Here is a 26,233-nt window from a genome sequence, read left to right on the forward strand (position 1 = left end):
CAGTGGTTTACCCCCACATGTGAGGTATCGGTGTGCTCAGGAGGAATTGCCAAACAAATTTTAGGATCCATTTTATCCTGTTGTCCATGTAAAAATGAAAAAATTGAGGCTAAAATAATTTTTTGTGTGAAAAAATAGTACTTTTTCATTTTTACGGATCAATTTGTGAAGCACCTGGGGGTTTAAAGGGCTCACTATGCATCTAGATAAGTTCCTTGGGGCGTCTAGTTTCCAAAATGGGGTCACTTGTGGGGGAGCTCCAATTTTTAGGCACACGGGGGCTCTCCAAACTTGACATGGTGTCCGCTAAAGAGTGCAGCCAATTTTTCATTCAAAAAGTCAAATGGCGCTCCTTCCCTTCCAAGCCCTGCCGTGCGCCCAAACAGTGGTTTACCCCCACATATGAGGTATCAGCGTACTCAGGACAAATTGGACAACAACTGTCGTTGTTCAGTTTCTCCTTTTACCATTGGGAAAATACAAAAATTGTTGCTGAAAAATCATTTTTGTGACTAAAAAGTTAAATGTTCATTTTTTTCCTTCCATGTTGCTTCTGCTGCTGTGAAGCACCTGAAGGGTTAATACACTTCTTGAATGTGGTTTTGAGTACCTTGAGGAGTGCAGTTTTTAGAATGGTGTCACTTTTGGGTATTTTCAGCCATATAGACCCCTCAAACTGACTTCAAATGTGAGGTGGTCCCTAAAAAAAATGGTTTTGTAAATTTCGTTGTAAAAATGAGAAATCGCTGGTCAAATTTTAACCCTTATAACTTCCTAGCAAAAAAAAATTTTGTTTCCAAAATTGTGCTGATGTAAAGTAGACGTGTGGGAAATGTTATTTATTAACTATTTTGTGTCACATACCTCTCTGGTTTAACAGAATAAAAATTCAAAATGTGAAAATTGCGAAATTTTCAAAATTTTCGCCAAATTTTCGTTTTTATCACAAATAAACACAGAATTTATTGACCTAAATTTACCACTAACATGAAGCCCAATATGTCATGAAAAAACAATCTCAGAACCGCTAGGATCCATTGAAGCGTTCCTGAGTTATTACCTCATAAAGGGACACTGGTCAGAATTGCAAAAAACGGCAAGGTCTTTAAGGTCAAAATAGGCTGGGTCATGAAGGGGTTAACAGTAATATTTCCATTTAATATTAAGTGATAACAATATAAAATAACAATAATAAACAGAATTAAATTTGGCCTGTTAGTTCGGCCCTCCACAGCACTCAGGGTGTCTCATGTGGCCCCTTGGTCAAATTAAATACCCACCCCTGCTCTGGAGAATAAGGCTATGTGCACACTTAAGAAAAGAAGTGCAGAATTTTCTGCACAAAATCCGCAGCTCCTGGCACAATCTGCAGCTGCAGATTTGCTGCGATTTTTATGCAGATTTTGTGTGGTTTTTATGCGGAATTGCTGCGGATTTTCTGAGGATTTTGCTACTGCGGATTTTTAGCATGCAGAAACGCTGCAGATCCGCACAAAAGAAGTGACATGCACTTCTTTGAAACCCACAGCAATTCCGCACTGATTTTTTCGCACCGTCTGCACATCTTTTTTTTTTCCCATTCACTAACATTGTACTGTACATCACAGTGCAGATCTGCAGCGTCTGTGCGCGGTAAAATCCGCAGTGGATCAGCAGCAAATCCGCATCGTGTGCACATACCCTAAAAGGCCAGTTTTAAGCTCTTCTAAATTGCTTTACTGCAAACTCGAGGGTTGAATTGTATAATCAGTGATAGCACTTTTTGTTCTTTGTGGTCTTAGCACTTTTTGCTAGTCATATGTTTGCTAGTCCACGATATAATTTATCATTAAACACTGCTACATGCTGATCCAAAGCTAAGGTCCGTGATAGCAAACTTGAGTGTGAATTTGGACTTGTGACCACAATCCCAGCAAGCTTGTTGTGTAAGTAGTTTCTTTATGTTGCATGCCACAGAGCGATCAAAACTGACAATTATCAGATGAGAGTCCTCTGTGGTTGATACTTTTTAATGGCTAACTGAAAAGCTGGTAACAAATTGCAAGCTATCGAGACTACTCAGATCTCTTCATCAGGCACACACTTTGCCTGATGAAGAGACCTGTGTAGTCTCGAAAGCTTGCAATTTGTTACCATCTTTTCAGTTAGCCATTAACAGGTATCAACCACTGAGGACTCTCAATTCTAAATATTTTTCTATCTACTGGCTAACACGGTACCAAAATATACTGTATATCTTTCCTATATCAATTATCAGATCCAATTTCTATGTTGTACAACTAAAGTTACCGAGAGAACAAGACTATGTGAAAGCAACACTTTAGGTGGCCACTGTTGTACAGTAGGTGACCTCCAATCTGAATAATAGGTATTATGTAGACATCTAGGGGCTACACATTACATTACAAATCAGAGCCTCATTGTGCATTGGGAACATTTGTGTGTAATTAATTTGCACTTGGCAGAGGAAATAAGAATTACCTTTGCAGCTTTTGCATTCCTTATTGTGATGAGCTGCTGGGCAATTACAGACAGCACTTCAATATCAATTCGATTAAATTCATCAAAACAACACCAGGCTCCAGACTGGGCCAAACCACTGAAGAATCGACCCATCATCTGCAAAAAAAAAGAGCAGGAAGTGTATAAAGCAAATATCTCTCAAATGATCGGGTGAAGCAGAGCTTGTCATTCCGCATTATGTGCTGTGATATCGGGATATGATACTGGTTTTTGGTAGTTCTACGTATAAAAACACTGCATTATCTTAACTCAGAAAGCTATCACTATGCAAAAAAAATAAATACCTGGTTTTAAAAACTACAATTGCCACATGCTGCTGAAACCATGCTCACATGCGGTGGCTAATGGCCACATAATTCTATGTGTGAGGGACGGCATTACTTTGAAAATTGGCCACTGTCTGCAGGTGTGGTTTTGGCCACATGTGGTAACCTCATTATAAATGTTTACCGTACAATAAAGCTACACCTAAGAGCTCGACTCCGTGGAGTTTTCATGTGTTTTCAACAGGGAGAAAAGGGAATGCCACTGCCAGACATTTTTGTCAGAGACTTAGCTTCCCTGAAAATGAAAGGATCAGGCCCTGAATTTCCAAATGATCGCTCCTTCTCTCCCCTAACAGTATCTTTTGGGAGAGGCTCTTGAGGACCCAAACATATCAGATGATCAGCTGGTCCCGCCAAAATGATCTGGTAAGGCTAACTTTGATCTAATGTGTATGGGGCAAGGGCGTAGCAGCAGAACGTGTGGCCGCTAAGGGGGCACCTGGCCCTCTCCCTGACTCATCACAATTTTAGCAGTATCCATTGCATAGAATGATGGATCAGGGAGCCAAAAGGCTCCGTTATCTGCTATTCAGCCTGTGCCAATGAGTCTGAGACTGCATGCACATAGACCTCACTACATAGCACCTGCAGAGCAAAGCATGGATACCCACACTGCACTGACTGGAAAATTACAAATAAAACTTTTGCTTTTGGGCCCCATAAATTTTATTCATGGCCTTGATACGGAGACCTTAAGTCTTACTTCAAAAACTATAGGTGTAACCCTAGTTTAAAGCTTCTTCTGGGGAAGAGGGGGTGGGATTGTAAAAAAAAAACACAATGATTTTCATGCATTTTTTTTAAGTCTTTGTCATAATTCATGAAATACTTGCTAACTGAATCGCATATCCTACCTTGTAGTCCAGACCATCAGAACAGTTGAACACGACACACTGTATCGCCAGTGCTTTGGCGAGGTCTTTTGTGGTCTCAGTTTTCCCAGTACCTGCAGGCCCCGCAGGTGCTCCTCCAAGATCCAGCTGTAGAGCACCCATGAGACAAAGATAACATCGATCCTTGGAAAAATAAAGAAATAACTTTATTCTTTTATTTTGATCTCTCTATAATGGAGAAACTGGAGTCTGCAGAGTTACATTTATGATTGATATTCTTCGTAATCTTCATTTTGTTTATGTCATTTATGCATTCAATATATTGTACTGTGTGGTCAGCACGAGAACGTGCATCTGGTGCCACTAATGGTTAGAACACAATGTGAGTGTGAGATTTTTGGTCCTTCTATTCCAATGAGTGCCCAATAATAATCAGGCCCGATTATACCAATTTCTGGCATATGGACAGCTAACGGTTCACCAAGTTTATTAGGAGCTGTGTGCCTTTTCATGTATTTGGTGCATTTTACGCCAGTGCAAATCAGTATAAGGCTAGGGTCACACGGCAGTATAAATGAATCGGTCTGATTTTCATCCGGAAAAGTGTTATGATTTTTTTCTCACCTCTTATCCATGTGCAGTCCATATACAATCCATTTTTTTACAGCAGCAGCTATTTATAATATTAATAATAATTTACAAAAGTATTTACAGTTTCCTATCTAACAGAATTTCATTGTGCTTGTAAAAAAGTGGTTGATATGGTATGTCTCTGTACGGCATCCGATTTTTCTCACACCCATAGACCTGAATGAGTGAGTTTCTTCCAATTTTCAGAGGAAAATCATGCATGCTGCAATTTTTTTAACATTCAGATTTGGTCAGTGAAAAAAATAGCCCATCTGCACTGCCCCACTGAATAACATTGATCCGAATGAGATCCATTGTTTTAACAGATAGCACCCATACCGAAAATACGATCGAGGGCACCAACCCTAAGCTGACTAACATGTCCTAGTAAATGTCCCCTAATATGTTCTACACCTCGGTAAATGACAACCCTACACAAAGTAGTAAACATTCTTACAGTTAGAGGAGTGATGACCAGTCGAGGACAAGCACCAAGATACTCATAAGCATATGTATACTGAGACAAAGCCATCCGAGCCACGCAGTTGTCAAAATCTAGGTCCCAGTAATAGCGCAGTTGTCTCTGCCACTCAAAACTGTCAATGCTGTTAACCTTGAACGGAAAAAAATATAATTATTTTAATTAAACATTGGATTAAAAATAGGGTTAGAGATAAAATTGCAGCTTTTATTTTTTAGCAAACCTATAAGAAATGAAAACTGCTTTTCTGTTCGACAGCTTGAGAATTGCCTCAGTGGAAGCCCTGTGGCTTTGTACTATGTATCCAGAGGAACGATTGTTGCCTCTATATGGCATTGTATTAACCCCTTTACCCCAGGGCGATTTTCCATTTCTTTGTTTCTTTTTCCTCCCCTACTTCCCAGAGTCATACTTTTTTTTATTTTTCCATCCCCATTGCCATATGAGGGCTTGTTTTTATTGTGGGACGAGTTGTACTTTTGAATAAAACCATTCATTTTATCATGTGTTGCACTAGAAAGTGGGAAAAAAAAATTCCAAGTGCTTATTGCAAAAAAGGCTCCATTCCACAATTGTAAAACTGACCTTGCAATCTGATTCTCCAGGTCAGTACGCAGATACCAAACATGTACAGGTGTTTTTTTTGGCGAAAGTTTGAAAAAAAAATGTTGCTTTTGTCACCATTTTCCAAGTTCCATAACGTTCTCATTTTTCGGGATATGCGGCTGTTTAATGGCTCATTTTTGGCACCATAAGCATTTTGGGGTAGACACAATGTTTTGATAACCTTTTATGGTATTTTATTGGAATGTTTCAGCGGCCAAAAAAAAACATAATTCTGGCAATATGATTTTTTTCGTAATGCGGTTTACCATTCGGATTAATTTATTTTCTATTTTAATAGATCAGACGTTTACTAACGCAACGACACCAAATATGTGTATATTCTTATTGTTTATTGTTGTGTATTTTTATTTTTTATATTTTTTAAAACTGTTTTTAACTTTTTACTGTATTTGTTAGGGGTTTTAAAGTTACAATCTGATCACTTGTGCTATTCATAGCAGTGCATTAGAACTGCGATGTACAGAGGAAACGGTCTCCTATGAACGCCACCTAAATGCAGGCTTTGACAGGATTGTCATGACATGCATGAAGGTCTTCAACAGACCTCTGACTGCCATGGCAACCCATCAGCACCCTATGATCACGACAAGGGAGTGCCGATGGGCCCACGGAATGAGGAGCTCCCTGCCGGAAAGCGCTAAGTGCCACAGTCAGAGATTGTCAGCGGCACTTAACAGGTCAATAGCTGTGCTGCACCCACGGTTGTTAAAGGCACATGATAGCTGATTAAATGAACCATCATCAGCCGTGAACATTGCAGATCGGTGTGCACCAAGGCAGAGACACGCCTTTTGACATGCATGTATGTTTAGATCATTAAGAGGTTAAAGGGAATCTGTCACCAGGCTTTTGCCACTTAATCTGAGAGCAGAAAATGTAGAGATAGAAACCTTGACTCCAGGGATGTATGACGTACTGAGCTGCTTTCTGTAGGTTTGATTAAATCACTGTTTTAACAGCAGGAGATTATCATTAGAGGACTAGTAAAACTGCTGCCCTGCAGTCAGTCCTCCATTTTCATGAGCTCTATATAACCTTGTCAGCTTTTTGCCTATGCACAGTGTTTACATCTGTCAATCAGTGGTGGGGCGGGATTATACAAAGCTCAACATTCAGAGAACTGGCAGAGCAGAAAATTGCAGAATGCAGCCCAGTAAGGGCTACATCCCTGGAATCAGGGCCTCTAACCCTACATTATGCTACTCTCAGAAGTGGTAGAAAAACCTGGTGACAGATTCCCTTTAAGTATATAATGGCCTTGAAGCATTTCGGATGGGTTGAAGCATGCCACTGTTGGAAGTTAGAAAAACACAGGGGTACATTAGGGCCCAATAAACCTCTATGTGTGGCATATCATGACTATCACGTATGCGTACAGGATACCTTCTTCAGTCCTTTTACTTATTACCGCTTCATTCATTCCACTCTCCTTTAGGATTGATAAGTCATTTTTTTTACTACAGTAAAAACGCAAAGTTTTTAGTGGTTTAGACTTTCATTGATTTTACTAGATGCAAATTGCAAAGAAAAAGATTACCTGGTCCTTTACAAGGTCACTGACAATGTCCCTCGCATGAACATCAATTGTTATCAAAGCCGTAATAATGTTTCTATGCAGTGTAGGAAGCAGCCCTCGTACAAGCCCGGCTAAAGCATTCAGTCTCTGAATGAAAGAGTTAAGCAGATGTTACAAGAACAGTAAAACTTTCAAATTAAATGTCCCTACATATGTATGTAATAAATGGATTTTCCCTTGGCAAAAGAGAAAGAAGGTAGCACTTTCTAAGCGAAGTAAATTTAAAATCAAAGTGACTATTAAAAGATAGGCTCCGACCTATGTTGGGCAAGTTCACCCAAAAAAATGAGAAAATAAATAATGTATTAAAATCACAATGTGTACAGCCTTCCTCAGGTGTCTGCGGAGCAATTGATGGAAAAAGCTTCCAAGCCCCCCCTCCATAATGGAGGGGCGGAGCTTTTATTATAAAATTAACAGACACTGAAACATACATAAAAAGTTATTTTTGTCTTATTGTACTGCATGCATTTAATTTTGTTAATTTTGTAATAACAGCTCCGCCCACCCATTACAGAGATGGGCATATAAGCTTTTTGTATGAATTACTCCCGAGATACCTGAGGAAAGCTGGTTGCAGCTGAAACGTGTTTTGATTATAATACATTTTTATTTATTTCATTGTTTTCGAGGAATCATTATTTTGGTGAAATGTCACCTTTTTAAGAGTGCCTATTACCTAGATCCTCTATTCCTACATACATATGTAATTCGGCCAAGAACTATGTTTCCTGACTCCTCCATACACAAGAATGCTAAGCTCGACTATTCTCTATCTGCCAGATATCTAAGGCAGCAGCTTACCTCTCCACCGGGACCCCCATTTACACATCCATATGTCATGCTCTGAGTATGAATGATAATTCGCCAACTGCCAGCGGTAGATCTCAGCTTGACAGCTCGCTAGGCATATCTTTGGCTGTCTAGTTGGGGTCAGAAGACTGGTGGTTGATCAGTAATCAGGGTCCATACTCAGACTGTGACACATAGATGGGTGGATATCAGCCAATCCTGTTGATGTCAGTGAGTCTGGCTTACTGTAGGGATAATGTACACTCAAACTTCCATTATTTTGGTACTTTCAAAATTTCACTCAGGCAAGGATACAACATTTTTAGAATTTGCATAAATAGGTTTTGGACTATCTGTAATGCCATGAGATACCCATGAATCTCATAGCTTGCCATTCTTTTTCAGGAACCATGTAGAACTAATATACCTCAAAATTAACTTTTTCAAACTCTGCCACAGAATTCTTATTTTCTTCTGCTTCTCCTTCAAGACAATGAGTTAGATCTCTGCACCACATGAGCTGAGAAATCGTCAACACCACCTAGAAGAAAAGGAATAAAAATCCACTTGTGGTAAATTATAAGCTCCTGTTTGATTCAGTAGTTTACTATAAGAAACTTGTAGTGCTAATGGTAATTTTCTCTACAGTGCGAGTACATACAAAATCAAACTTCATAGAACATGCCTTAAAATGCATGGACAACCAATGGTGTCCATTGTTTTCACGAATGGTCTATCAGCTCCTCCTCAAAGCATGCATTCAGAAGGCTTGAAACTCTCTATGGGAATTACCGTAGATCTGTGTATTATGGGTTGCAACATGATTTTTACAATTTTGAAATAAATATCTTAATATATTTTTACCTTGTAATGTCTTCACATCCTGTTCTGTTCAGATGTGTACAGATCCAAGAATTCCAAGCGGCGGAAGTTCACCGACCACCATATTGGGACACCCAAGTGATGGATGTCTCAATATGGAAGCTGCTGGTGGTACCAGCCTCTTGCGCAGTACCACCAGCGGAACACCGTCGAACCACACACACACTGTATACAGTTAGGGCCAGAAATATTTGGACAGTGACACAATTTTCGCGAGTTGGGCTCTGCATGCCACCACATTGGATTTGAAATGAAACCTCTACAACAGAATTCAAGTGCAGAATGTAACGTTTAATTTGAAGGGTTGAACAAAAATATCTGATAGAAAATGTAGGAATTGTACACATTTCTTTACAAACACTCCACATTTTAGGAGGTCAAAAGTAATTGGACAAATAAACATAACCCAAACAAAATATTTTTATTTTCAATATTTTGTTGCAAATCCTTTGGAGGCAATCACTGCCTTAAGTCTGGAACCCATGGACATCACCAAACGCTGGGTTTCCTCCTTCTTAATGATTTGCCAGGCCTTTACAGCCGCAGCCTTCAGGTCTTGCTTGTTTGTGGGTCTTTCCGTCTTAAGTCTGGATTTGAGCAAGTGAAATGCATGCTCAATTGGGTTTAGATCTGGAGATTGACTTGGCCATTGCAGAATGTTCCACTTTTTGGCACTCATGAACTCCTGGGTAGCTTTGGCTGTATGCTTGGGGTCATTGTCCATCTGTACTATGAAGCGCCGTCCAATCAACTTTGCAGCATTTGGCTGAATCTGGGCTGAAAGTATATCCCGGTACACTTCAGAATTCATCCGGCTACTCTTGTCTGCTCTTATGTCATCAATAAACACAAGTGACCTAGTGCCATTGAAAGCCATGCATGCCCATGCCATCACGTTGCCTCCACCATGTTTTACAGAGGATTTTGGTGTGCCTTGGATCATGTGCCATTCCCTTTCTTCTCCAAACTTTTTTCTTCCCATTATTCTGGTACAGGTTGATCTTTGTCTCATCTGTCCATAGAATACTTTTCCAGAACTGAGCTGGCTTCTTGAGGTGTTTTTCTGCAAATTTAACTCTGGCCTGTCTATTTTTGGTATTGATGAATGGTTTGCATCTAGATGTGAACCCTTTGTATTTACTGTCATGGAGTCTTCTCTTTACTGTTGACTTAGAGACAGATACACCTACTTCACTGAGAGTGTTCTGGACTTCAGTTGATGTTGTGAACGGGTTCTTCTTCACCAAATTAAGTATGCGGCGATCATCCACCACTGTTGTCATCCGTGGACGCCCAGGCCTTTTTGAGTTCCCAATTTCACCAGTCAATTCCTTTTTTCTCAGAATGTACCCAACTGTTGATTTTGCTACTCCAAGCATGTCTGCTATCTCTCTGATGGATTTTTTCTTTTTTTTCAGCCTCAGGATGTTCTGCTTCACCTCAATTGAGAGTTCCTTTGACCGCATGTTGTCTGCTCACAGCAACAGCTTCCAAATGCAAAACCACACACCTGGAATCCACCCCTGACCTTTTAACTACTTCATTGATTACAGGTTAACGAGGGAGACGCCTTCAGAGTTAATTGCAGCCCTTAGAGTTCATTGTCCAATTACTTTTGGTCCCTTGAAAAAGAGGACGCTATGCATTACAGAGCTATGATTCCTAAACCCTTTCTCCGATTTGGATGTGGAAACTATCATATTGCAGCTGGGAGTGTGCACTTTCAGCCCATATTATATATATAATTGTATTTCTGAACATGTTTTTGTAAACAGCTAAAATAAGAAAACTTGTGTCACTGTCCAAATATTTCTGGCCCTAACTGTATGCCGTACGCACCATACACACACACTATACGCCGTACGCAACACACACACTGTATATGCCATACGCAGCCACTTGCACAGTACCACCAGCGGAAGACTGTCTCGAACACGATGCCGCCGGGATCAGCCGAATGATTCACTGACCGCCGCCATCTTTGTACAGGAGGAGCGCATGCACAGTTTTAATGTGACAGCCGCTATCTGTCTGCACAAAGATGTCTGATTTACTGCGCCTGCGCGAATTCCACGCAGGCGCAGTGAATCATTTGGCTGATCCCAGCGGCAGATGCGCGATGTGTCTACAGGCAGAGGATGCCGGTCACATTAAAGGGGTTTTCCCATGAACGAAAGTTCATTTTAAAAATTGTCTGTGCCTGACCATGTACGGAGCATACCACATCTCCTGGGCAGGGGAGGAAGCAAAAGACAATACTGACATTACAGCAGGGGATCGCAGAGGGTTTTTTTGTCAGGTAAAATATTTCACTGACTGTTTTTAAACAAAATTTTACCTCACAAAATGTATCCTCTGCAATCTCCTGTGTAATGTCAGTATTGTCTTTGATGGGAGAACACAACACAGGAAGGAGAGAGACAGCAGATAAGGGGGATAGCACATGGGGTAGACAGGTCAAAGAAGAGAGCACAGACAGGAGAAGTAAGCACATGGGGAAAGAGAGAGTGAATAGGTGGGTGAGCGTATGGGGGGGAGAGAAACATCAAGGGAACCAGAGACAAGCCCCTCAGGCCCAGAGAACAATGAACACCAAACATGAGCCCTCTAAGAGGACGGAGTACACAACAGGAAGCGATTTTTTATCCTCGGCAGAAAGCAAACCCGACGTTAGACCCGAAGGGGGCATAAAAGCCGCACTTCTGCCATCCCGAACCACCAGATTCGGGGGCTGCCGACCCCCCATGCAGAAACCACACAAGAATTACCACCGATAATGGTCTCTCCTCCGTCCGAGGCTACCTCCTCCAGTGTTCAGGTACCTATGGACATGTTATAGGTTATTAGCCTATCTGATTATGTATTATCTCCCATTGAGCTTTCAGTTTTGCAGAGACGTCTAACCTTTTCACCGGTACAGAACCTAGATAAATGAACTCTTATCAAGGATTTATATTTATTTTGTAGGTGTCTTGTTTTACAGGTCTTACATAATAGACCACGTATGGTGGAAGGTTTGGACCAAACTGATCAACAGGTGTTTCGTGATCTATTACAGCTACTGCAGGAAAATGAGCCGGATGTGGGTAAGAACCATTTTCCCCACAGAAACAAGTCTAGTGCAGCTCCTCCCTTCTCCCTTGTACCCGTTATTATGGTATTTTTTGAACTAGTCAAAAGAGATATCATTGCTTTATGTCAACGCTCTCCGGTCTTAGACAATCTTAATGTAAGAGAGCAGCAGGCCCTTTGTAGCCTCAGAGCCAACAACGTCTTCTTGATTAAGGAGACGGATAAGGGTGGCAATGTGGTCTTATGGCCACATGCCCTTTATTTAGAAGAGGCCCACCGCCAGCTAGGTAACACCATATTTTATAGACAGCTTCCGTCAGACCCTACAGGGGTCTTTGCAGCAAAGCTTAGGCATCTCTTAGAAAAAGCTAGGGATTTGGGCATTATTAGCAATCAGGAGTTCAACTTTCTGTGGGTGGAATCCCCAATTACGGCTACTTTCTATATGCTACCAAAGATCCACAAAAATCTACATAGGCCATCGGGCCGGCCTATTGTGGCCAGCATAGGTAGCCTATGTGAGAAGGCCTGTATATATGTGGACCATTTCTTACAACCTTTGGCTCGGAATTTGCCTTCGTTTGTTTAGGACTCGTCGCATTTTATTCGGATCTGCCGCGAGTTATCCTTACCATCTGAGACTTTGTTGATGACCTGTGATATTGAATCTCTGTATTCCAACATTAGTCACAAAGGTGGGATTACTGCTGCCCTGTATTTCTTAGACCAATTGGGACACTCGGACAGGATGCACGACTCCTTCGTTGTGGATCCAGACCTTGGGGGTGGCCATGGAGGTCAGATGCGCCCCGGCTATTGCTAGCCCATTTCTAGGGTGGTGGGAGGCCACCATGGCCTACCTCTTGGAATTTTTTAAGAACCATGTACGTGGGTAAGTTATATCGATGATGTGTTCTTCATCTGGACAGAAAGTAAAGAGGAGTGTTGTTGATTTACTGATATCTTGAATGACAACACACATAACATTCTTTTAACATAGTCATCCTCTCCCTCTACAATGACGTTTCTGGATTTGTAGGTGATTGCCAAGCATGGTGTCCTTTCGACAAAATTATTTCGCAAACCTACTGCTACCAACAGTTTATTGGACTATAGGAGTTTCCATCCATTACACACTAAGAATGGGGTTCCAATTGGACAATTTTTGAGGACCAGAAGAAATTGTACCTCGGACGAGGACTTTCAGTCGGAGGCCCTTAGATTGACGAAACATTTTAAGCAGAGGAATTATCCCCAGAGGAGTATTACCACAGCCTTTCAACAGGCTAGGGCCCACACACAGGAGTCACTGTTGGAGCCCCATAGTAAGGTACGGGATGGTAAACCTAGGTTTATCACCAATTACAATAACCATTGGTCACAGATTAGGGCTATCCTCCAGAAGCATTGGGGGATCTTAACCATAGATCCTCATACCTCCTCAGTGGTGGGTGATCAGCCACTATTAACAGCTAGGATAGCCCCTAATTTTAGAGATCTCCTGATCAGGAGCCATTATATGAGGCAAACCACTAGGCTACATTGTGGTATCAATCTTCAGGGGTCTTTTGCATGTGGCAATTGTAATATTTGCACGCATATGCTTCCGACCAGGGACTTTTTTTGTTAACCCGGGGGTCGGTAGTAGACATAAACTGCGATCGAACATTAATTGTAAAATAGCGTATGTCATTTACGCCTTGATTTGTCCCTGCCAACTTTTTAAAATTGGCCAGACATCACAGGAATTGAGGCGTAGGATTTTTCTAGCATCAATCTTGTGCCAACTGACTCTTTGAAAGGCAAGGTCCTTACCCCGGTGGCGACCCACTATTTGGTTCATCATGGTGGTCGCATTACCAGCACAAGGGTGGTGGCCCTTGACAGGGTCCAGTTCTCAAATAGAGGGGGTTCTTATAAGCAGTCGTTACTGCGGTTGGAATCACGATGGATTTTTAATCTGGGTTCTGTTACTCCCGCAGGTTTGAATGAAGAATTATTGTTTACTGGATTCCTGAGATAATATACTGCAATAAATGCTTATATACACTACTAGGAGCCTCACGTGGATTCTTTTGTTAGCCTTGGGATTTGGGCCCCAGACTCTACAGTGGATGTTTTGTTCCATTTAGATCTTCCACCAACAAGATCATCATTCCTTTAATGAACTACGTTTTTGTCTGTGTTCTGCTTTTTGCGCTTTGTCTGGTTTTCGGACCAGATTCTCGTTTTCAATTGTAGATAGGGCATCGGTCCTGCTACCTATTTCACCCCTCTTTGTGGGTTATTCATCTGGGTCATTCACCTGGTCAATGTATTAGTTGTTTTTTCTTTTACTTTATTTTCCTTCTGTAGTTAGGTTTAGATTTCTGCATAGGCTCAAGGGGTAGGGTTTTCTTGCTGCTCTTGACTCATGAGGTTTATTACAGGGTCCATATGGCTATATATTAGTGCTTTAGTATTCCTTGGAAATTATTTATGGGCTCATGTCTTAGCCTCACTATGATGTTCATGTGGTTCTATATTTCATGACAACTTTATATGGCTTTCTATATTGTTATTTATTATTCATTACTGCTCTGTATTTGGACTTATTTAAGTCCCTGCGTTTTACATATGTACTTATAAATGTTTCTCCGTGAATAAAGGTAAAAACTTTGTTGCATGAGTTGTATGTATAGGGTGGTCACCATTCTTATAGTGTTCTACACAACCTTAGATATACAGTATATAGTTGGATGTGTATTAGGATGGTTGCCTGTTCTTTCCCCCCAGGGGGGGCGAATGGTGTGTGGTTGGATTGCTGTATGTTGATTTGCGTTTTGAGGTTACTCTTATTTGTTACTGGGTGCATCACAGGCCGGCTTATTTTTGTGTTCATGTACTACCAAGCTTCCATGCCATGGCATCGGTGTGTTTGTTTACCCTTTATAGCTGGGTACGTGTACGCGGCTCGCACATTGCCTTGTGCGCATGCACGCTGCCGGTACCTGTTATTTATTCTATGAAGGCGCCTGTTGCTCCTTATACCAGCTCACAGCAACCCTTCTGCGGCGGCGCGCTTCTGGCCTGCACGGGGCTTTCTGCGCATGCGCGCTTTTGAGATTTATACTCTACTTCAGAGGTCCCCAACTCCAGTCCTCAAGGCCCACCAACATGTCATGTTTTCAGGATTTCCTTAGTTTTGCCCAGGTAATAATTGCATCACCTGTGCAATGCAAAGGAAATCCTGAAAACATGACCTGTTGGTGGGCCTTGAGGACTGGAGTTGGGGACCTCTGCTCTACTTTACACAGGCACACTCCTTCCTCCACACTTGTATATAGTAATCCACTGCAGCTGCACTGTCAAGCTACCATTTCCAGCTTGTTCTCATGAGTCCACACCGGTTTATTATCAGGTATTATTAACTCTCTATTTAATATTGCTTGACGTGTCTTTTCACATCTTCCCTGACGAAGCCCTGCTTGCCGGGGCGATACGTGTGGGACATTGACCTTCACACCAGGTTCTATATTTAAGAGGTTTCATCTCTCTTTTGTGTGTACCTATTGGGGCATTTAACCCTTTCTGTTTACCTCAAAACCTTAGCACTTTGCCTGGGCTTATGGCTATTGTTTTGGGCAAGTTGCTTCCCCCTCGCAATACATGGGGTTTGGTTCTTTATTACATGGGGTTACCCATGTCTTTTTCCATCTAGGGTCGTATCTACACCACCTCATGAGCCATTAGGTTTAGTTCAGGTTACGGGGTATACTAGATACTGTTATTATATATCTTTTCCTGAGTGTCACATGATTTTTGTTTTTTGGATTTTAATTATGTTTTAATTGTTTGAGATGTTTAAGGTGTGTCAATAAAATTACCATGCTATTATTATATAATTCTTTATGATCTTCTTATTATTTGGATGGTGTACATTAATGCAGTAGGGCTTTCTTCTTTTGGCCAGCATGTTGTTATACTACTGACATTGCACCCCCAGTTCTTGGTATATATATATATGTGGCGGTGCTCCGGACTTTTGTTGTTTCTACATGGGGGAAGAGAGATATTCTCAATGCTGCAAAGCCAGCCCCCATTGTGATATTACCGCCCTCCCCATGCGATAGCATCAGGCCTCCATCTAGTTAATTACGGTAATAAGCAAGTAAAATAAATGAATAGAAATTATATTAAAGGAAGAACTGGATCATTTTATGTTTGCTTGTATCCTTACTCTACGAGCTAACATGGAATCCGTGCACTTTATTATCATGGCTGATCTTACCGTGAACAGTTTTCCAAGAAAATATGGTTAATGATTTTTCCATGTCTGTGTAAGTAACCGTAGAACACTTTATGTTAAAAAATGAATAATGTGTTCACATATTTTTCCAGGAGTTTTCAGATTGGAAAATTACCTCAAAGGCTTTGTGCACATAGAGTCTTTCAAATGCTGGGGCAGCCGCCAAGTTTTCCCAGGGAAACACTGGTGGTCATTTTCCCGAAGCAACACAGCAGGCGGCTTTGCTGTTGTTCTTATAGCAGTTCTTTTTTTCTATACTCTGAAGTATAGACAGTGGGCAGCTTTCCCTAGGAAGAATGAACATAGCACATATGTTAACCGCTCCAGGTTTTCCAAACCCTGAAGTGGTTAAAAAGTGACATAAGATAAAACATGTGCACAGCAATGTCGTTTTGACACTATTCTGCACTATGTTCATTTTATGGTGCGCTTTGCAACGCTTTGTCAGGCATAGGTATCCGATTAACCCCTTAAGCCCCAAGGGTGGTTTGCACGATAATGACCGGGCCAATTTTTACAATTCTGACCACTGTCCCTATATGAGGTTATAACTCTATAATGCTTCCACAGATCCCGGTGATATTTGGCTTCATAATAGTGGTAAAATTTCTTTGATATTACCTGTATTTATTTGCGAAAAAAATGGAAATTTGGTGAAAATTTTGAAAATTTTTTGCAATTTTCCAACTTTGAATTTTTATGCCCTTAAATCACAGATATATGTCACACAAAATGCTTAATATGTAACATTTCCCACATGTCTACTTTACATCAGCACAATTTTGGAACCCAAATTGTTTTTTGTTAGGGAGTTATAAGGGTTAAAAGTTGAACAGCAATTTCTCATTTTTACAACACCATTTTTTTTAGGAACACATCACATTTGAAGTCATTTTGAGGGGTCTATATGATACTAAATAACCAAATGTGACACAATTCTAAAAACTGAACCCCTCAAGGTGCTCAAAACCACATTCAAGAAGTTTATTAACCCTTCAGGTGTTTCACAGGAATTTTTGGCATGTTAAAAAAAAATTAACATTTAACTTTTTTTCACAAAAAAATTACTTCAGCTCCAATTTGTTTTATTTTACCAAGGGCAACAGGAGAAAATGGACCCCAAAAGTTGTTGAGCAATTTGTCCTGAGTACGCCGATACCCCATATGTGGGGTAAACCACTGTTTGGGCGCATGGCAAAGCTCGGAAGGGAAGGAGCGCTATTTGACTTTTCAATGTAAAATTGACTGGAATTGAGATGGGACGCCATGTCGCGTTTGGAGAGCTCGTGATGTGCCTAAACATTGAAACCCCCCACAAGTGACACCATTTTGGAAAGTAGACCCCCTAAGGAACTTATCTAGATGTGTGGTGAGTACTTTGACCAACCAAGTGCTTCACAGACGTTTATAATGCAAAGCCATAAAAATAAAAAATCATATTTTTTCACAAAAATGATCTTTTTGCCCCCAATTTTTTATTTTCCCAAGAATAAGAGAATAGATTGGACCCCAAAAGTTGTTGTGCAATTTTTCCTGAGTACGCTGATACCCCATATGTGTGGGTAAACCACTATTTGGGCGCATGGCAGAGCTCAGAAGGGAAGGAGCGCTGTTTGACCTTTCAATGCAAAATTTACAGGAATTGAGATGGTACGCCATGTTGCGTTTGGAGAGCCACTGATGTGCCTAAACATTGAAACTTCCCACAAGTGACACCATTTTGGAAAGTGGACCCCCTAAGGAACTTATCTAGATGTGTTGTGAGAGCTTTGAACCCCCAAGTGTTTCACTACAGTTTATAACGCAGAGCCGTGAAAATAAAAATTATTTTTTTCCACAAAAATTATTTTTTAGCCCCCAGTTTTGTATTTTTCCAAGGGTGACAGGAGAAATTGGACCCCAAAAGTTGTTGTGCAATTTGTCCTCAGTACGCCAATACCCCATATGTGGGGTAAACCCCTGTTTGGGCGCACGGGAGGGCTCGGAAGAGAAGAATCATTGTTTTACTTTTTCAACGCAGAATTGGCTGGAATTGAGATTGGACGCCATGTCACGTTTGGAGAGCCCTGATGTGCCTAAACACTGGAAACCCCCAATTGTAACTGAAACCCTAACCCAACACACCCCTAACCCTAATCCCAACCACACCCCTAACCCCAACCATAACCCTAACCCCAACACACCCCTAACCCTAATCCCAACCCTAACCACACCCCTAACTCCAACACACCCCTAACCCTAATCCCAACCATAACCCTAACCACACCCCTAACCCTGACACACCCCTAACCCTAATCCCAACCCTAACTGTAGCCCTAACCCTAACTTTAGCCCCAACCCTAACTGTAGCTCTAACCCTAACTTTAGCCCCAACCCTAACTTTAGCCCCAACCATAACCCTAACTTTAGCCCCAGCCCTAACCCTAACTTTAGCCCCAACCCTAACTGTAGCCCTAACTCTAGCCCTAACCCTAGCCCTAATCCTAGCCCTAATCCCAGCCCTAACCCTAACCCTAGCCCTAACCCTAACCATAGCTCTAACCCTAATGGGAAAATGGAAATAAATACATTTTTTAAATTTTATTATTTTTCCTTAACTAAGGGGGTGATGAAGAGGGGTTACTTTTATAGTGGGTTTTTTAGCGGATTTTTATGATTGGCAGCTGTCACACACTAAAAGACGCTTTTTATTGCAAAAAATTGTTTTTTGGTGTCTCCACATTTTGAGAGCTATAATTTTTCCATATTTTGGTCCACAGAGTCATGTGAGGTCTTGTTTTTTGTTGGTCGAGTTGACGTTTTTATTGGTAACATTTTCGGGCATGTGACTTTTTTGATCGCTTTTTATTCCGATTTTTGTGAGGCAGAATGACCAAAAAACAGCTATTAATGAATTTCTTTTGTGGGGGGCATTTATACCATTCCATGTTTGATAAAATTGATAAAGCATTTTTATTCTTCGGGTCAGTACGATTAGAGCGATACCTCATTTATATAATTATTTATGTTTTGGCGCTTTTATACGATAAAAACTATTTTATAGAAAAATAATTATTTTTGCATTGCTTTATTCTGAGGACTATAACTTTTTTATATTTTCACTGATGATGCTGTATGGTGGCTCTTTTTTTGCGGGACAAGATGTCGTTTTCAGAGGTACCATGGTTATTTATATCCGTCTTTTTGATCGCGTGTTATTTCACTTTTTGTTCGGCGGTATGATAATAAAGCATTGTTTTTTGCCTTTTTTTATGGTGTTCACTGAAGGGGTTAACTAGTGAGACAGTTTTATAGGTCGGTCGTTACGAACGCGGCGATACTAACTATGTGTGCTTTTATTGTATTTTATTATGTAGATAAAGAAATGTATTTATGGGAACAATATTTTTTTTTCTTTATTTAGGAATTATTTTTATTTATTTTTTTACACATCTAAATTTTTTTTTTTACATTATCACATTGTCCCAGGGGGGGACATCACTATATAGTGACAGATTGCTGATCTGACACTTTGCAGAGCACTGTGTCAGATCAGCGATCTGACGTGCACTGCTTTAGGCTTACAGGTGCCTGCTATGAGCAGGCGCTTGTAAGCCACCTCCCTGCAAGACCCGGAAGTAGCCCCATGGCCATTTTGGATCCGGAGCCTGCAGGGAGGAGACGCTCGGTACAAGGTGCACATACTCTAGGGCCAGAGTCACACTACCATATAACACAATAACCCTTGGGGTTGATGTCATCAGACAACACAAATGTGACATCAATCAGCCCAACTATCACCCCACTTGACACACACCAGGAAAAGTGGGAAGAGCAAGACTAAATGCCAGATTTGCCGCATCTTATGAATGCGCCATTTCTGGGGCGGCTGAGAGCTGACATTTTTAGTCTCCGAGGGGGCGAATATACATGGCCCTTCCTAGGCTACTAATATCAGCCCGCAGCTGTCTGCATAACCTTTGCTGGTTATTAAATATAAGGGGACCTTACATCTTTTTTGGGAGTCCCCCATTTTAATAACCAGTAAAGGCTAAGTATACAGCTGTGAGCCAATATTAATAGCCTGGAAAGCTCCATGGGTATTACCCCCTTCCCAGGCTATCAACATCTGCCCCCAGCAGTCCGCTTTACCTCTCTTGGTTATGAACATTATGCTGAAGCCCATGCTATATTTTTCAGAGAATAATTTATTTAGTAATAAAATACATGTACAGTAAGCTGCACAAGCACTGTACTAATTTTATATGTGACTGAAATCTTTATATCTATCTATTCTAATCTGTCGGGTCTTGTTGTGATTTTACTGTACGCAGCAGATGAATTGCCAGCTTTTCAAAGGACATCGGTGTGTAAAAATCGTACAGCACTCACATGGTCTGAGTGTTGCGTTATTTTTTTCCCGCACCCATTGACTTCTGTTGCCGAACGTGATTCGATTTCCGATTACAATCCAGCATGCTGCAACTTGTTTCCAGTCCGATCGTGATGGTAAAAAAAATCACAGATGAACACACAACGATAGAATAACATTGGTCTATACAGGTCCTTCTCAAAAAATTAGCATATAGTGTTAAATTTCATTATTTACCATAATGTAATGATTACAATTAAACTTTCATATATTATAGATTCATTATCCACCAACTGAAATTTGTCAGGTCTTTTATTGTTTTAATACTGATGATTTTGGCATACAACTCCTGATAACCCAAAAAACCTGTCTCAATAAATTAGCATATTTCACCCATCCAATCAAATAAAAGTGTTTTTTAATAACAAACAAAAAAACCAACAAATAATAATGTTCAGTTATGCACTCAATACTTGGTCGGGAATCCTTTGGCAGAAATGACTGCTTCAATGCGGCGTGGCATGGAGGCAATCAGCCTGTGACACTGCTGACATGTTATGGAGGCCCAGGATGCTTCAATAGCGGCCTTAAGCTCATCCAGAGTGTTGGGTCTTGCGTCTCTCAACTTTCTCTTCACAATATCCCACAGATTCTCTATGGGGTTCAGGTCAGGAGAGTTGGCAGGCCAATTGAGCACAGTAATACCATGGTCAGTAAACCATTTACCAGTGGTTTTGGCACTGTGAGCAGGTGCCAGGTCGTGCTGAAAAATGAAATCTTCATCTCCATAAAGCATTTCAGCCGATGGAAGCATGAAGTGCTCCAAAATCTCCTGATAGCTAGCTGCATTGACCCTGCCCTTGATGAAACACAGTGGACCAACACCAGCAGCTGACATGGCACCCCACACCATCACTGACTGTGGGTACTTGACACTGGACTTCAGGCATTTTGGCATTTCCTTCTCCCCAGTCTTCCTCCAGACTCTGGCACCTTGATTTCCGAATGACATGCAAAATTTGCTTTCATCAGAAAAAAGTACTTGGGACCACTTAGCAACAGTCCAGTGCTGCTTCTCTGTAGCTCAAAAGTGGCTTTACCTGGGGAATGCGGCACCTGTAGCCCATTTCCTGCACACGCCTGTGCACGGTGGCTCTGGATGTTTCCACACCAGACTCAGTCCACTGCTTCCTCAGGTTCCCCAAGGTCTGGAATCGGTCCTTCTCCACAATCTTCCTCAGGGTCCGGTCTCCTCTTCTCGTTGTACAGCGTTTTCTGCCACATTGTTTCCTTCCAACAGACTTACCATTGAGGTGCCTTGATACAGCACTCTGGGAACAGCCTATTTGTTGAGAAATTTCTTTCTGGGTCTTACCCTCTTGCTTGAGGGTGTCAATGATGGCCTTCTTGACATCTGTCAGGTCGCTAGTAACATAGTAACATAGTTAGTAAGGCCGAAAAAAGACATTTGTCCATCCAGTTCAGCCTATATTCCATCATAATAAATACCCAGATCTACGTCCTTCTACAGAACCTAATAATTGTATGATACAATATTGATAGTAACATAGTTAGTAAGGCCGAAAAAAAGTTTGGAGATGCTGGGGATTGAACCCAGGACCTCATACATGCGAAGCATGCGCTCTACCACTAAGCTACATCCCCAAAAGTCATGGGTAGTCTTACCCATGATGGGGGTTTTGAGTAATGAACCAGGCAGGGAGTTTATAAAAGCCTCAGGTATCTTTTGCATGTGTTTAGAGTTAATTAGTTGATTCAGAAGATTAGGGTAATAGGTCGTTTAGAGAACCTTTTCTTGATATGCTAATTTATTGAGACAGGTTTTTTGGGTTTTCAGGAGTTGTATGCCAAAATCATCAGTATTAAAACAATAAAAGACCTGACAAATTTCAGTTGGTGGATAATGAATCTATAATATATGAAAGTTTAATTGTAATCATTACATTATGGTAAATAATGAAATTTAACACTATATGCTAATTTTTTGAGAAGGACCTGTATGTAATCCGATTTGAATCGGATTGAATTTGTCCGATTTCATCGCAAATGGGAATGAGCCCTAATACTAAAAGTTAAGGAACCTAGATCAGCCTGTCAGATTTATGTTTGTCAAGACTACCCAGAGGTAAGAGAGTTTGTCCAGACCTTAGCTGTTCATACTAGAAACTTAAAATGTCAGAGGAAGATGTGCACACGTTAAGTATTTGCTGCAGACATTTCTGCATTAAAAATGTGTATAAAGAGAAAACATGTCCTGCTCACAGATAACATACCCTTATGGCCCTTGGCAATTTCTTTATTAACAAGAATATGGTACAGTTTGTCATTTGTTTTACATGTACTGTATATTTTAAAGACACGTATTAATTAATTAGTGAACAAGTGAGCTAGTCGGAATTTAGCAGTATTTAGCAAACAGCTTACCAATGTGAAAGCATCACGATTAAGGCGGCATAGTCACCAGAAACGTGTCAATGCCATCATAAAAAGCTTGTATTTTATTCCACTATACTATATTCATGTGAATAAAGAAATTGCCAAGTGCTCATGAGCGAGATTTCCTTCATTTCCTCTGATAAAAACATGTCTCTTGGCAGGAAAAACGTTGAATAAAAACGCTACGTTTTTGCAGAGCGTTTAACTCTTTTTTTAATGCGTTTTTTTCCATTCATCGCAGAAAAAATGATGAAAGGAATGATCTGTTGAAGACTTGAATCTTAAAGGGAAAAATAAGTAACATGTGGATGAGACTTCATGAATCTCATATACTTTGCTGGGACTATAAAGTACTATGTCTTTCACGAGAAAAACAAGTGGAAAAATGCAAAAAATGCAATGTGTGAACATACCTTAGTTCCCATGTTCCCATGCTGTACACAAGTTTAGTATCTTGTTACTTCTTTTACCAACTTCAGGGTTTGGAAACCATTCAGCAGTTAAAGGAAGCATCATGACAGCAAAGCTGCCAGTAGAACAGCTTCAGGAAAAAGCCGTTGGCTAAAAGATGCACATACCCACTGAGTAGAAACTTAGCAGAAACTTTCTGAATCCTCCTCCTGATATCAAAACTGCTGAATAACTAAGCCTTCATTCAGTTTCAGCTTTGAAAACTTAGGAAAAAGACTGTATGAGTATTTTTCTCTTAGATTTTGTGCAATATAAGACATATTATTAAAGCTATTTACCTGAGAAGGATGTCCAGCAACTACCCATTCAACTCTGCTTTTACTTTGGTAATCAGCTATTGCAGCCTTGCTGAGACGTCTCAGAGAAGTATACATTGCTTCTTCCACTTTGCCCAGCCAGTCCTCCACATTTCCTCTCGCTTTCAGGCCTTTGCCCAGGCTCACCTACAGAACAGCACAAGGGTGCATTTTAATTATCAGCACTAAGTAGAAACAAATATGCACAAATAACGATGGCTACCAAAGTGGACACTGGGTGGATCACACAGAGCCCACTGCTGTAACCAGTTTGACACAGATAACAGCAGGAGGACTCACCCAGATCCCACCACTGTCACCAGTTATTGGGGAACTCACATGCGCGATTCCAGCGCATGCAATATAAATATAAGGGTATGCGCAAACGTTGCGGATTTTGCTGTGGATTCGCAGCAGTTTTCCATGCATTGTACAGTACCATGTAAACCTATGGAAAACAAAATCCGCAGTGCACAGGCTGCGGAAAAAAACACGCAGAAACGCAGCGTTGTTTATTTCGCAGCATGTCAATTCTTTGTGCAGATTCTGCAGCGGTTTACACGTGCTCCATAATAGGAACCCGCAGGTGTAAAACCGCAGGTGGAATCCACACAAAATCCGCTAAAAAAACGCGGTAAATCCGCTGTAATGCCGTGGTAAATCTGCAGTGCGGATTTCCTGCGGATTTACCAAAATCAGTGCGGAAAAATCCGCACACCTTTCCGCAACATGTGCACATACCCTAAAACAAGAAGAACTACTAGCTGCCACCACCAATTGTTTATACATCCAGATTGGACACCCGTTAAAGGTAATGTATGGCTTCAGTGGTGCAGTTTACAGAGCAATAGGAACGGAGCTATTAAATTTTATATATTTCATCCGGGAAGGTAGGCAGTGCTTATAAAAAATATACAAAGATGTTACAAAATGGAAACAAACAATACATGAGATAACAAGGAATAATGAAACAAAAATTACTAAACTTGATGTTGCAGGAATGGCTCTTTATGGCAGAAAGCGCTCCAATTACGAAAATGAAACACTCTCACAGCAAACTATGTCTTCCAGAATGAACAAAGACACACACCCCAAACTCTCACTTTTATTAAATCAAGGTCACGCCCACATACTTCCCCTTGGTGAGCTAATGTGGGAACTGGTTGTGGAATGTGCTAGGTCTTTTAGAAATGTATGAGACCCCCAACTTACAGGATACCTTCGCTTCTGGAGATTCCAGGCGGTAGATTTTGTTGTTATATTTCTTATCACAATTTTACCTGTCTATAGAGATGATACGTGGCATGGAAAGCACCATCCGTAGAACCAATATTAAGTTGGAGGGGTTTTGTCGGTATTACGATAATGTGAGTGAATGCTTTATATTCGTCCCTTCGCCGCAAACATATCTTCCATAAATATTGGATCGATGCAAACCCCAATATTCATCACTAACTAATAGCTCCAAAAGGCCTCAGAAAAATTCTTTGAACAGAGGAAGCTCCTGAACTTCTCTGCCTTTGAATAAGCCAATCTCAGCTTTGGTGCATAGCTGTCAGCGTAGATATCCTTTTTAATTACCTGGTCACTGCAGGATGCCCCTGCCTGTTGAAGTGTTAACTCTCTCTCTCTTCCCTAGCTATAATTAGCTCCTCTTTTCCCCAACTATAATTAATCCCATATGTTCAATGTGAGGGTGATATGTCTCCTCTCCAGATATGTTTTATGAATTATTCTCTATGACAATGGCACAAAATATAAGATGAATTGTCAGTAACAGAATCATTAACAATACCCGCTCTTCTTCAGGCGACAGCATAGCAAGAATATCATTAGTGAAAACCTTCTCCTGATCTCCATCAGAGGTTATAGTGGCAAATTCAAGTTTAGCAATCGAGTCAAAGCATTTCCGTAGATGAGGCTGCACGGCTTGAGGATTGCGTGTCTGAGCAAGTATTTCCAGCAATTCATCATTAGATAGAAAGTAAAATCTGTTCAAAATAATAACACACATGTTATAAAGAAAACTGGTGCAACGATTGAAATGATGACTGGGTGTTAGTGTGCAGTGACACACGACTGTATAACTAGGACCGAGATCAGACTGCAATGTATGGACTGGCCAGTTGGCCTCCTGAAACAAGCTTGACAGCTGCACATAAATATATGAAGTTGTTAACCTCGGGTCGGGAGAGCCGCTGACCAGTCCGTACATCTCGATCCGATTTAAAGGGCTGTCTGATTGCACCATTAGACTGCGATCAGACTCACACCACTCAGGAAGTGAAGGCATATCATAGCCATCTTCAGAAATCTTAACTGTCCTTTGAACCACTTCCCGGCATTCACCGCAGAAGGTCTGGTGCGTGTCTATGGAGCCGAACCCATACACGGTAGATAATGGCTGTGATATATAGCCAGGATCTATCTCTTATAGCCACAGGTAGAACAGAGCTCCACCCACAACTGCTAACCTGTTAAAGACCACTGTCAATCACTTCAGCGGCTTTAACAGCCCATCATTCTATGCACCCTTCAAATGTCACAACATGATTGTGGGTTGCTATGAATGAATGCTGCGGATTTTCTGGTTGTGCCTGTGGCTGGGCTTCAAAGGAGACCATGATT

At 41.0% G+C, this 26,233-nt stretch overlaps 1 protein-coding gene and 1 non-coding gene across 2 annotated transcripts in view; both read right to left on the reverse strand.

Annotated features, from left to right (window-relative positions):
* The window catches only part of DNAH6 (dynein axonemal heavy chain 6), a 621,891-nt gene that overhangs the window by 429,503 nt on the left and 166,155 nt on the right, over nucleotides 1–26,233 (reverse strand). The window contains exons 23-29 of the mRNA XM_069743176.1: nucleotides 25,401–25,596; nucleotides 23,588–23,752; nucleotides 8,216–8,329; nucleotides 6,958–7,083; nucleotides 4,770–4,925; nucleotides 3,704–3,865; nucleotides 2,482–2,619 (exon numbers count right to left, since the gene is read on the reverse strand). Coding sequence (XP_069599277.1) covers nucleotides 2,482–2,619; nucleotides 3,704–3,865; nucleotides 4,770–4,925; nucleotides 6,958–7,083; nucleotides 8,216–8,329; nucleotides 23,588–23,752; nucleotides 25,401–25,596 — 1,057 coding nt within the window. The remainder of the gene's footprint in view (nucleotides 1–2,481; nucleotides 2,620–3,703; nucleotides 3,866–4,769; nucleotides 4,926–6,957; nucleotides 7,084–8,215; nucleotides 8,330–23,587; nucleotides 23,753–25,400; nucleotides 25,597–26,233) is intronic.
* On the reverse strand, nucleotides 21,975–22,046 carry TRNAA-CGC (transfer RNA alanine (anticodon CGC)). The gene has a single exon. It is a non-coding gene; the product is annotated as a tRNA-Ala (tRNA).

This window comes from Ranitomeya imitator, chromosome 1, assembly GCF_032444005.1.
Source record: "Ranitomeya imitator isolate aRanImi1 chromosome 1, aRanImi1.pri, whole genome shotgun sequence".
In the NCBI taxonomy this organism is placed as follows: domain Eukaryota; kingdom Metazoa; phylum Chordata; class Amphibia; order Anura; family Dendrobatidae; genus Ranitomeya; species Ranitomeya imitator.